General features: G+C 38.0%; 1 protein-coding gene across 1 annotated transcript; it reads left to right on the forward strand.

Moving 5' to 3' along the window:
- The first annotated feature begins 7,836 nt into the window (after window positions 1-7,836).
- On the forward strand, window positions 7,837-9,054 carry LOC110701237. The gene is made up of 3 exons (XM_021878852.1): window positions 7,837-8,089; window positions 8,174-8,509; window positions 8,606-9,054. Exons 1-3 carry the CDS (start codon window positions 7,837-7,839, stop codon window positions 9,052-9,054), a joined length of 1,038 nt encoding a protein of 345 aa, XP_021734544.1.
- Window positions 9,055-12,207: the final 3,153 nt, after the last annotated feature.

The raw sequence follows: 12,207 nt of genomic DNA on the forward strand, positions 1-12,207 counted from the left end.
TCTTTTTGAAAGTCCTAATTCTATTCGAATTGAAAGACGTTCAAAGATAGACATATAATATTTTCGTGCCTCATAGTTTTTTATTCAAACCATAAATGGTTGGATAGCCCTTGAAATTATCTTTCCAATGATATATTATAATATCAATTCTAAGTTATAACGAAAAAGATATGAATGAAATATCAAACTCTATCCAAAACTGATACTGTCCCACTATTTCGTCCATATATTTTATTCTAAAAAAGATTTTAATCTTATTCTAATTGGGTTAGAAATTATACTTCAATATCTTTCCAACGATATCTTATTTATCTTATTCCGATATCTGGATCAAAAGATATGATAAAAACCCAAACTGCAAAAACTGTAATCTATCGAGTTTTATTCCGATTTAATTCGGATCTTATTTTGTTTTTTCGACCCTTCTTTTTCCCCTATAAATAGAGGTCATATCTCCCATTTTTCAATCATCAACAAGCTTGATCATCAAATCATTCTCTTCTCCCTATTTATCCTAAATACTAGCCTCCCCATTCTTTCACCATTTCTTCCTTTAAGCACTCCAAGGAGTCCATACAATACCTGAAGTTCTATACTTTAACCGAGGCGTGATAGGTAGAATTAACTGAGGGTTTGGACCAAATCAACTCTACTTTTAATTTAATTTAATTTCCATTTGATTTATATTTTTATTGAAGTTACTAACAATTTATTCATGATGTAGCAACTTAAAGCAACGCGCGGAATGTGAAGCTCCTCTTTTTCTCCAACTTTTTCTGAAGCTCCTCTAACTATTTCTTCGCAACATCGAGAGCTTCATGCAGCAAGTTTGATCCCTCCAACATAGATAATGTAAGCAACCGTACATCCTCTTTACTTGCTAATTCTGGAAAGTCATCTATGGCATTGAAAAAGATCTCGTCCTCTTCTTCAATAGCATGGATTTCTTCAACAGGTTTGATGAGAGATGAGGGATCAACCTCGTTTTCTTCATCAGAGATGGCCAAAGAGTGAGTGAGAGGTGCATTATCAATGCTCGGCTTCTTACTGGCAGGAGGCAATGGCAATTTGTTGTTGTCGATTAAATCTTGGATAGCTTCCTTAAGCTTCCAACAATTTTCGGTAAGATGGCCCCTACCTTGGTGATACTTGCAATGTGCATTAGGGTTCCAATTATCCGTCCTCTTCTCGACTGGTGGGTCCCCAAATGGTCTAATAGGAGTTATAAGACTTTTGCATTTAATCCGTCAAATGCGGTGTCAAACTCATACCTATAGGAGTAAAGTTCCTCCTAAATGGTTTCTTTTGTCCTTGATTATTCATAGCAAGGACTTCACTTAAGTTAAAGGTACTAACATTGTTTGAGTGGGTGGTTTTGGAAGAAGAAGGATTGTCGTTCTTCTTTCCTTTCCAGCCACTATTGGAATTACTGTTAGCGGCTTTCAGCTTAGCCAGGTCGTCTTCAATATTGATTCCAATGTCATGACGGCTTCGAAGGTATGGAGATTATTCTGGTATTTAAGATTCTTGGAGTACTTCTCTTGAAGGTTTTTGATGAATAACCTCACGGATTCTTTTTCACTTGGCACCTTAATCATCTTAGCTGAGGTTTCTCTCCATTTGTTAAACAAAGAGGTGAAACCTTCATTCTCTTTTTGTTTGAGGATTTCAAGTTCCATATAGTCAGACTCAACTTGAATATTGCACTTGTATCTATCAATGAAAGCGTTTACTATAGACTCCAAATTAGAGGTTCTTTCTTTCTCAAGAGAAAAGAACCATTGTTGGAAAACGGTTTCGAGAGATAGGGAGAACAAAGAGGGAAACACCTTCTTATCAATACCCTTAATGCTCATTATTGTTTCAAAAGCTCTTAAATGAAAGTAAGGGTTGTCAGTCGCTTTGAATTTCGGGATCTAGTTGGCATTGAACTTCTGCTGAAGAAGATCCTTATCCACCGAGCCCCTTGTGAACTAATTCCTTGAAACTTATAGTCACTAGACAGTTTGCTAAGACTCTCTTGCATGGGGTCCATTTTTTGTTGTTTCACAGGATCATCGATTTTAAGAGTGAAAACCTTTAACGCCTCAGTCACAGTGATTAATTGGTTCCTGAGCTCATTAACTTCCTCTTGAGTTGCCATTATTGTCTTAGCTTTCCTTTTATGAGCGATCGGTTTGTCGAAAAGTTGGACTTGAATAAAAAGGTTGTCTTTGATCAAACGCCCTTCCTTTCTTAACCACGCGCTGTAAATTAAACCATTTTTTGTTTTAATGACTTGACTCAAATTGACTTTGACTTTACGGTTTTGAAAGAAAAAAGAAAAAATAGGGTGCATATTTTTCGCAAAAATAAGGTATACATTTTTGGGAGTTAAGTATAGGGTTCAAACAAGTGGTTTAATTGGAACATACAAGACTCCCTTAGACATGGTTAAAGTGTGCATTAGTGTGTGCTTTATGTGGTGAGTGTAAGTGACATGCTTTGAATCTTGTGTAAGAGCATGGGACATAGTGCTTAGACTCAACTAATGACTTGACAAGGTAAAAATTAACTGAATCGACTAGAAAACTGTTCAATTAGACATAAGGTGATGACTCGAGCAACTAACCGAACTGTCGCCAAAAAGACAGGACTATCGCCTCTCTTTGCAGTGTAGCGCCAGACGACAGGACTATCGCCAGGCGCTACGCTCACAGAATGGCGCTGCAGTTTAAATCTTGGCGCCATTGCTGGAACGTCGATTTGGAACAGCTTTCGGTATTATTACTCTATAGGGAATGCCTAAAGTCGTATTAAGTCAACTCTGATTAAATTATTAGACTTTAATTACTCAAATTATTTAATATATTAATTAATTAGGAAAAGTTCTTTAAGTCATAAATAAGTTTAATTAATCTTAACACAAGTCAAATAAACAGTTAGGAAAAACACATAGAGGATGCACAACCAATAATGCACAATTAGTCAAGTACGCACAATAATGATGCAATGATTTTGCAACCTAACCATGGCTCTAGTTCTCTAAAGTTCGGGATATGGGTTAGTAAATAGAGGGTATGTGGTTAATTGTCCTGATGCACCGCGCGGAAGCCTAACCGTGAAGGTTTGGCGCGAGTGGATGGGACACCGCGAGTTTAGAAAAACTCGCTTCCATGGTTTGGTGAATTCAACGTTCTCGGATGTACCCTTTGTTGCTCAGAGCGTTCAATTAGGTAGATGGAGCATGAATTCCTAGAGGGTTATGTCCATATGTAGAACACATATGGGTTTCAGAAAAGTGAGAAAAACTCAATAAGGAAGTAGGATCGAGCAAACAGTGCTAAAAATTGATCGAAATTAGAACGCATATTTCTGGCTCGGTATTGGAAGAACTTGACGCCAGCAAACAGAGGCGAGCGCCACAATTTGGCTTTAGCGCCTGGCGACAAAAGTTGTAAATTCCAAGGCTTTTAAATTACCATGGGCATCTAAGGAAGGAACCCCTACGATAGGATCACCCTCCTTACAGTGGCGACTCCGCTGGGGACTTAGAGGTTATAAGATTAGTTCTTAGATATGGTCCAAGATTTTCAACACTAGGTTGCATATGGGTTGTAACGGGAATTAACTTGGATAATCTCTAGTTAGAGAGCGAGACTTGAACGCATAATATCTTCCTTTTGCACAAAAGTAAAAACCAAACAAGCAACATTGCATCATGCATAATCATAACACACTTCAACCTTTTGGGAGTGGCTTATTGACTAGGGGCTGCCAGCACTAGGCTTCTATCCCGAAATCAATAACAATCATCCCACCCATATCGTCAACAAAATGTTGAGAGAGTGATTTCATGAGTCAATACGCTGAGTGATTGATTTCTGCATCGTTTCTTAAGATATGGTACCCTTAGACACCCAAGCCTTTCACCTTAGAATTGAATTATGTGTATCGTGGCTTATGGTATGCTTATGTGATTACGTGACTATATGCGACGTGTTAGGATAACTTTCTTTTTTTCCCTTTAGTTTGGTTTAGGTTCCAATTACGAAGATGTCTCTTCGTAATTTTGAGTCATATTCGAAGGGTAACAAAAAAAATCGAAAAAAATGATGGCAAATATAAAAAAACACTCGAATTAAAAAAATAATTTACGAGCAGGTGGCGCGCACAACTCAATGAGTTGTGCGACCCCAGCAAGCGTAAGTGATTCGGATGCTCGCGTCAGTCGTGCGTAGCTTAGTCACTTGAGCACGCCTATTGTTACGAGCCATTTTAATTTTTACGAAAGCAAATTGGCTCGTTTAAACAATATCTTCATTGAAGAATTTTTTAAGGGTTATGTTATCCATTCGCATATAATTTATGTTCTTTCTTCTTCTTTTTGTCTCCTAAATAAGAGTATCGATTTACTTATCCTTTCATACTTCTTTAGGGCCAATTTTCAAGCTTGGGAACGAAGACTCCCAGGCGTTCGCATTCTACGTTTACCATCAAACAATCCACTCGTTTCAAACCACCTTCCCTCGACAATTATTCCTAGTCCAACGACAATGTCAACCATTGAGCAACTCCAAGAAGAGATTGCTCGCTTCAGAGAACAAAAGGTTCAAGAGACCGAGGAAAAAATATTAAGAAACTTGAAAAGGCTGAAAAAAAAAATGCTGAGGCTATAACCTTGAAACAAAAGATGGAACAATTATCCGTCAAAGAAAAGTCGTTGGATAAGCTTGTTCTTCGTTCAACCATGGGGAACAAGTATTTTGACGCAGAAAATTTTCTCCTCCCCCAGGACTTGCTTTATCGAAAAAGTTCGTAGCTACGGACTTACCAATATTTAAGGTGACCAATAATCCACAAAACCACTTATTTTACTGGCACCGTGGCATTAAAGGGAGTTGATCCTAAGCTTTGTGCTTTGACTTTCCCTTTATCTCTAGACCCAACCTCGAGAGAGTGGTACTATGGGCTAGATTCGAAATTCAAAACAACATGAAAAGATGTAGTTTCAATTTTCATTACCCAATATGAGAGTAATGTAGAGTTCAAATCGACTCTACGTGAACTTGAAATGCTTAAGCAAGGCGACGATGAAGGTTTCCTTGCTTTCTATGGTAGATGGCGAGAAAAGGCGGCTCACCTTTCCCAAAGGCCACCTGAACTCGAGTTAGTACAAAAGTTCATTGACAATTGTAATGAAAAGTACAACAAGCATCTACGTTACCTTGGTTTAGACACTTTTCAAAAGGTCTATTATGTGGCTACTAGCATTGAAGATTATCTTGCTAAAGAAAAAGCAAACAAACCTCATTATCATCATCAACCTAAGAATAACTACAAGAAGGGGAATGATGATGCATCATCCTTTATTGACGTACTTACGACCTCCATGCAATATAATAATAGTAATGATCCTCGAAGAAGATGGAGAAAAGAAAGAAAATTTACACCATATCCTGTGAGCTATAAAGAATTATTAGAAAAATTGAGCGAAAAAGGTCTACTTACACCAACAGGGCCAACACCACCCACTTTACTAGAAAAAAGGTACGCTCAATGGGATGGTAGTGATTATTATGCTTATCGTAAGGGCGTTGGGCATGATACCGAACGTTGCTATGTCTTAAAACACAAAGCGCAAGATCTAGTAGAAGATAGGAGAATTCCCACGCCTAAACCTAACAACAATATATCCCCATTAGGGGTATTTCACATTGATGAGGACCATATAGGAAATGATATGTTCAATCCTTTGGACTATATCAGCCCTAGAGGGTTCCCTCTAACCACAACACTGATAGGGACAAGTAATGAAGTGTGTTGGTTATGGGACGATGACTTTCTAGACTTTTATGTCTCTAATTATGCCGCCCTCCCACCTCCATCTTGTCTCTAAAATGAGACAAATGGAGCGCTTGATTGGGATCATTTCTTGTGGAAGTCACAAGATTTATCAAATCTCTCTTTGGATGAACAATGGCATCAAGCACGACTCATGGAACATCTTGAAATGGAGGCACATTCAAAGCCTCTATAAGAAATTTGGTTCACGAGTCCTACAACTAACCCAAATGAGATAGATCATCTAACTTGTTCTGGGCGAGTTTACCAAGCACCACCAAATGGATCTTCAACCGCACAAAATAAAACTCAAGGTCAAGTACAAAACCTAATACCACCTCCACTTGAGGTGGAAGATCCATTGGTCAAACAACTTCGCCAATCCAAGGCGAATGTTAGCATTTGGGAACTCCTAAGTACTTGATAGCCATTCATAGTGAAACCCTAGCTTTGCTTATAGGAGATAGCTTTTGGATTCCTATGATTGCAACTATTGTTTGTCCCTTGTAATGTTTTAATCAATTAAGTGATCTATAAATTAGCATAATCATTGAGCTTGCATGTGGAACCTAAATCCCTAGTGTTTAGCATATTGATTGAATTCCTTATTTTTCTCTCTTCTTGATGTCTTAGTTACCAACCACAACCATTTATATTCTTCGAATTAGCTTGACGTAGATTATAGCATAGTTCCTACTCATTCCTTTGGGTTCGACCCTTGACTTACCACATACTCATATTAGATTGGTCGAGTGTTTAAAAATTAGGTTTGGCTATAGGGAGAGGTAGATAACGACCTACATTTTCTTCTTGTCAATACAAAAGATGAGCTTGCTAACAAATAAAACCAATATCCAACCTTTTAGACCACAAACTCCAAAAAATGACCATTTGCTTCACAATAACGAAAATTGGAACAAAAAGAAACAAAAGGCTCAAAGTTCTAAATATGTGGCTTGAAAAGAAGGGGAAAGACTCAAATGGTTATCAAGATGGCAAATGTAAACCCAATGAACTAAAAAGAAAGAAGAAAATCCTAGAAATGAAAATTTATCACCCTGAAAAGTTGCCTTTGTCCTTCCTAGTTAGTTTGGTGTCGTGCTTGAGAATTATTAGTCAGGATTCAATATTAGGTATGAAAAGGTTAAGGATCCACACTGCACAATAAAAAATGATGAAGACTTGAAAAAGAAAAACCTCACACGGCTTAAGCAAAAACTTACTAAAGTTGACAAATTCACCAAAGGAAGCAACTCCGTCTTACCAAAAACCTAAAGAATCCGGCTTTAAGGCCCCAAAAGGTATAAACCGCTACCTTAGCATACTTTATCCTAGAGTCAACCAAAGATACTCTCAAACCGTGCACACCATTGTTTTTAGAAAGAAAATTAGCCAATGTGTAAGTTCAAGTGGTACTAAGTCCAAAGTAAAAGAAAAAAGATGGTGAATGAAAAGCAATGCCTCAAAAACATTTTATTTATATTTACAAAAACATGTTTTGTTATTTTTTAATAATTTTTTTTAAGAAAGAAAAGGACTAAAAATTAAAATTAAAAGAGCAAGGGAATAAAAGAAAAGAATAAGAAAAAGAGAAAAGGAAAATATGAAGGAAGAAGAAAACCATGGCGATTTGAATTTGCTGGTTTTCTTCAGCTTAGTTGAGTCTTAATGGCGAAGAAGAAGAAGCAATCTACTCCTAAACCCTCAAATAACTTGAATCATCCTTCAAAATCTTCTTTATCTCTATTGAATGATGGTGTTAATCGGTTGAATGTGTCTAAATTTTCTGGTTCTGCTTCGATTCCAGAAGTTGAAGAGGACCCTGATGAACTTGTCACTCCTCCTTCTCATTTGAGTCGATTCTCAACTGAGAAGATTACTAGAGCTGAGCTGAAAGCCCTTGAGGATTTCCATGTCTGATTGATTAAAGCCAATAAAACAGTACCCCGTTCTTCTGTTCCATTGGATCTCAGAGCTTCCTCGTCTGATCTTATTGCAGGTTGTGCTTCTAAGATGGCTGAAGGTAATCTTGTCCTTAATTTTGGATCAGTTCCTCGAATTCCAGAGACAGCAGTTCCTAGAGTTCCTGAAATTACTGTTCCATTGATTTCTAAGGTCGATTCTGCTCAAATTGCTGACTTGATTCCTTTGGAGAATGATGTGGTACCTCCTCAGCCCAATTCTATTCTTGCTACTAAGCCAGGCATTGCTAAGCTCACAACTAAGGGTTCTACCCTCTCTTTCGTAGCTCCTATGCTCAAAGATGGCAAGTCTGTTGCCATGTTACAATAAGATGAAATTACTGAAGGTAATCTTAAGTGGAAGAATTCTGTAATTTTCTATGTCATAGGCTATTATCCTACTATAGCTGCTGTTCATAAATATATTGCTGAAAATTGGAGTGTTATAGCTAAACCTGATGTTTTTTGTCATGATGATGGCTACTTTCTGATTAAAATGCAAAACTCTGATGATATGAATGTTGTTCTTAGTGCCAGTCCACATATGTTCTTTGGTAAGGCGGCTATTGTTAGGCCTTGGTCTGAGAAATTTGACTTTCATGCTGAGGTTTTGAGAACTGTTCCTATATGGGTTAAGTTACCTAACTTACCTTTGAATTGTTGGGGTGTGGACACTTTGAGCAAACTGGGAAGTGTCTTAGGAGTTCCTTTATGTGCTGATGAATGTACTTCAAAGCAGTTGAGGGTCTCTTTTGCTAGATTGCTCATTGAAGTTGATGTAACAAAGGCTTTACCCAAGAGTATCTGATTTGAAAGTCCAGATGGTGTTTTGATTGAACAAAAAGTTGTTTTTGAATGGACACCCCCCTTTTGTAGCAAATGTAACAAAGTGGGCCATGACTGTGCTATTCCTAGGAAGGTTCAACCGCAAAAGAAGCAGGTGGCTTCTAAGGAGCAGCCTAAGCAAAAGGTGTGGGTTGCTAAGCCCCAACTTGCTACTATTCCTGCACCTGAGCCTAGTGTGCCTGAATTTGGGGGTAATGGCTCTGTTCATAGTGCTGGTGTTTTCACTCCTGCTCAAACTACTTTGCAAGATACATCTGATGATGATTGGAGAGTGGTGGGAAGGAAGCATAGAAGTCATAGTAATCCTCCTGTCTTTACTAGTGTTCCTAATTATAATACCTATACTACTCTAATTAAGGATGGGGATGGTGCTGGAGATCTTATTCCTATCCGGGGTGATGGTAATCCCCCTTTGGGGTCATGATTATCCTATCATGGAATATCATGGGTCTTACTGATCCCTGCAAAGTAGTTTCTGTTAAGAAACTGCTAGCTGAACAATGTGTGGATGTTATTGTTATTATGGAAACCAAGGTGAAATGTGATAAGAGTGTTAAGCTTTAGAAGAAATTTGGATCTGCTTGGTCTTGGTTTTGTAACTACTCATCTTCACATAGGGGTAGACTCTAGGTTGGTTGGTTACATGACAAGGTTAATCTTTTAGTCCTCTCCTCTCATGAGCAGTTCATTCATGTCCAAATTAGCTCCAAGGATCTTCAGCATCAGATTTTCAGTACCTTTGTGTATGGCTTGCATTCTATTCACGACAGGTTACCTCTTTGGGATGGTATTTCTAGTCTTGGAGCTGTTTTTGGGCCTTGGCTTGTTATTGGTGACTTTAATTCTGTTCTCAATTCTTATGATAGAATTAATGGTAATGTTGTCACTGATAATGAGGTTAACCATTTTAGAAGTTTTGTTGACAATCTTGATCTTTGTGAGCTCAAGAGTAAAGGTTCTTTTTACTCTTGGTCTAATAAGGGTCATGGTGATACTAGAATTTCTACAAGGATTGACAGGGGGCTTATGAATCAGGCTTGGTTGAACAAGTATTCTCATGTTGAATCTATCTATCTTCCCCCTCTCCTCTCTGATCACAACCCTCTTTTAGTTGAAGTGTGTAGATTTGTTGCTGCTAAGGGGAGACCTTTTAGGTTTCTTAATTGCCTAGCTGATCATGTTGACTTTTGTTCAATTGTAGAAAACAGCTGGCATAGTGTTACAAATTCTTCTGCTATGGTTACTATTTGGCAGAATTTGAAATCTGCCAAAAAGAACCTGAAAGATCTGAACACTAAGTACTTTGCTAATGTTGATGAGAAAGTTGATGTGGCTCTTGCCTCTTTGAAAGCCATTCAGGACCAGCTTGCTGTGGATTATTCTAATTCTGAGCTTCATGTTAAATAGGTTGAAGCTGTAAATATGGTGAAGCATTGGATGTATATCCAGGAGTCCATTTGTAAGCAGAAATCTAGGGTTGATTGGATTAAGCTGGGGGACTCCAGTTCTCACTACTTCTTTTCTGTCATGAAGCACAGGCAAGGTAGAAATAGAATTGATTCTATCTTCACTGAAGATGATGTCCTTTTGAAAGATGTTGTGCTTATTGAAAATGAGATTGTGGGGTTCTATAAAGGGCTCCTTGGTTCTAGTGCTAGTTCTCTCTGTGTTGTTGACTTGGCCACTATTAGGAGAGGTTCTCAACTCAGCTCTAGCTCCATTGATATTTTGACTTCTGTGGTTACTACTTCTGAGATTGATAATGCTCTATCTCAGATTAGAGATGATAAGGCGCCTGGAATTGATAGTTTCAATGTTGTTTTCTTCAAAAAGGCTTGGCCTATGATCAAAACTGATATCTATGCTGCTATCTTCTCTTTCTTTGAGACTGGTGTCATTGCTAAGCAGTGGAATTGTACAACAATCACCTTAGTGCCTAAGGTTCAGCATCCTTCGTATGTCAAAGAGTTTAGGCCTATTGCTTGTTGTACCATGTTGTACAAGCTGATCTCTAAAGTTCTCACAAATAGGATTTCTAAAGTGGTGGGGACTGTTATTAATGATGCTCAAGCTGGGTTTATCCCGGGTAAGCACATTGATGACAATATTCTCCTGGCTACTGAATTGATTAAAGGCTACTCTCATAAGTTTGTTTCTTCTAGGTGCATGATCAAGATTGATTTGAGGAAGGCCTATGACTTTGTTGAATGGCCCTTTTTGCAGACTGTTTTAGAAGAGCTTGGTTTCCCTCATTCTGTTGTGAAGTGGATTATGACTTGTGTATGTTCTGTTTGTTACTTTATGATGGTTAATGGCTTTCCTACTAAGCCTTTTTCTTCAAAAAAAGGTCTTAGGCAAGGAGATCCTATGTCTCCTTTTCTCTTTTCTCTATGTATGGAGTACCTATCTAGGTGCCTTAAGGAAATGACTGGGAATCCTAATTTCAATTTTCATCCTAGATGTGAGAAATTAGGTATTACCCACATGATGTTTACTGATGATCTTCTCCTCTTCTCTAGGGTTGATTCCATCTCTATTCAGCTTCTCTTGCAGGCTTTCCAGAGATTCTCTTATGCTTCTGGTCTGATGGCTAATTTAAGTAAGAGTGAGGTTTATTTTGGAGGTATCTCTAATTCTGATAAAGATCAGCTGCAAACTGTTCTTGGTATGAGTAGAGGTAGTTTGCCTTTTAGATATCTTGGGGTGCCCTTATCTTTTAAAAAGCTTATTGTTGCTTAGTGTAGGCCTTTGGTTGAAAGGGTTACTGCTAGGATTGGATGCTGGACTTCTAGACACTTATCTTATACTGGCAGGTTACAGCTTATCAAAAGTGTCCTCTTTGGTATTCAGGCTTATTGGGCTCAGATTTTCATTCTTCCTAAGAAGATTCTTAGGGAAATTGAAACTAAGTTCAGGATTTTTCTTTGGACTGGGAAGAATACTTATGTAAAAAAGTCCCCTGTCTCCTGGCATCATATGACTCTTCCTAAGGTTTGTGGTGGCTGGAATATTACCTCTCTTGGTGATTGGAATAAAGCTGCTATTTGCAAGGTTCTTTGGGATCTTCCTCACAAATCTAACAATATGTGGGTGAAATGGGTGCATACCTATTATTTCAGCAATAGGAATATTTGGACTGCTACTATTCCCAAGAAATGCTCCTGGGTTTTGAAGAAAATCTTGACTTGCAGAGATATTATTGATGATATTGGTGGCTGGTCCTCTATTATGGAAAATGGGAAAATGAGTATTGCTAAACTTTATGCCCGGATTCGACCACAGGCTCCTAAAGTAGGGTGGAAAAGAATTGTTTGCAATAACCAATCCGCTCCTAAGAGTATTTTCATTACTTGGTTAGCTCTGCTTGACAAACTTGCCACTAAGGACAGAATTGTTAAGTGGAATGCAAGTTGTGATCGTATTTGTTTTTTCTGCCAGAACTCTTGTGAAACTGCCTCTCATTTGTTGTTCTGCTGTCCTTACTCTAAGACTATTTGGGAACAGATTTTTAAGCTTCTTGATGTGAAAAAAGCAGTTCAACCTTTTCATATTGAACAACAATGGATAGTTAAAAATT

This window comes from Chenopodium quinoa, unplaced genomic scaffold (genome assembly GCF_001683475.1).
Source record: "Chenopodium quinoa cultivar QQ74 unplaced genomic scaffold, ASM168347v1, whole genome shotgun sequence".
In the NCBI taxonomy this organism is placed as follows: Eukaryota; Viridiplantae; Streptophyta; class Magnoliopsida; order Caryophyllales; family Amaranthaceae; genus Chenopodium; species Chenopodium quinoa.

What these genes read in the sequence shown, in the direction of transcription:
- LOC110701237 (XM_021878852.1), top strand. Translation starts at nt 7,837, where the DNA reads ATGGCTGAAGGTAATCTTGTCCTTAATTTTGGATCAGTTCCTCGAATT. An exon ending in AGCTCCTATGCTCAAAGATG is followed by an intron (nt 8,090 to 8,173) that starts GCAAGTCTGTTG and finishes TCTATGTCATAG; the next exon opens with GCTATTATCCTACTATAGCT. An exon ending in TCCTTTATGTGCTGATGAAT is followed by an intron (nt 8,510 to 8,605) that starts GTACTTCAAAGC and finishes TTGAAAGTCCAG; the next exon opens with ATGGTGTTTTGATTGAACAA.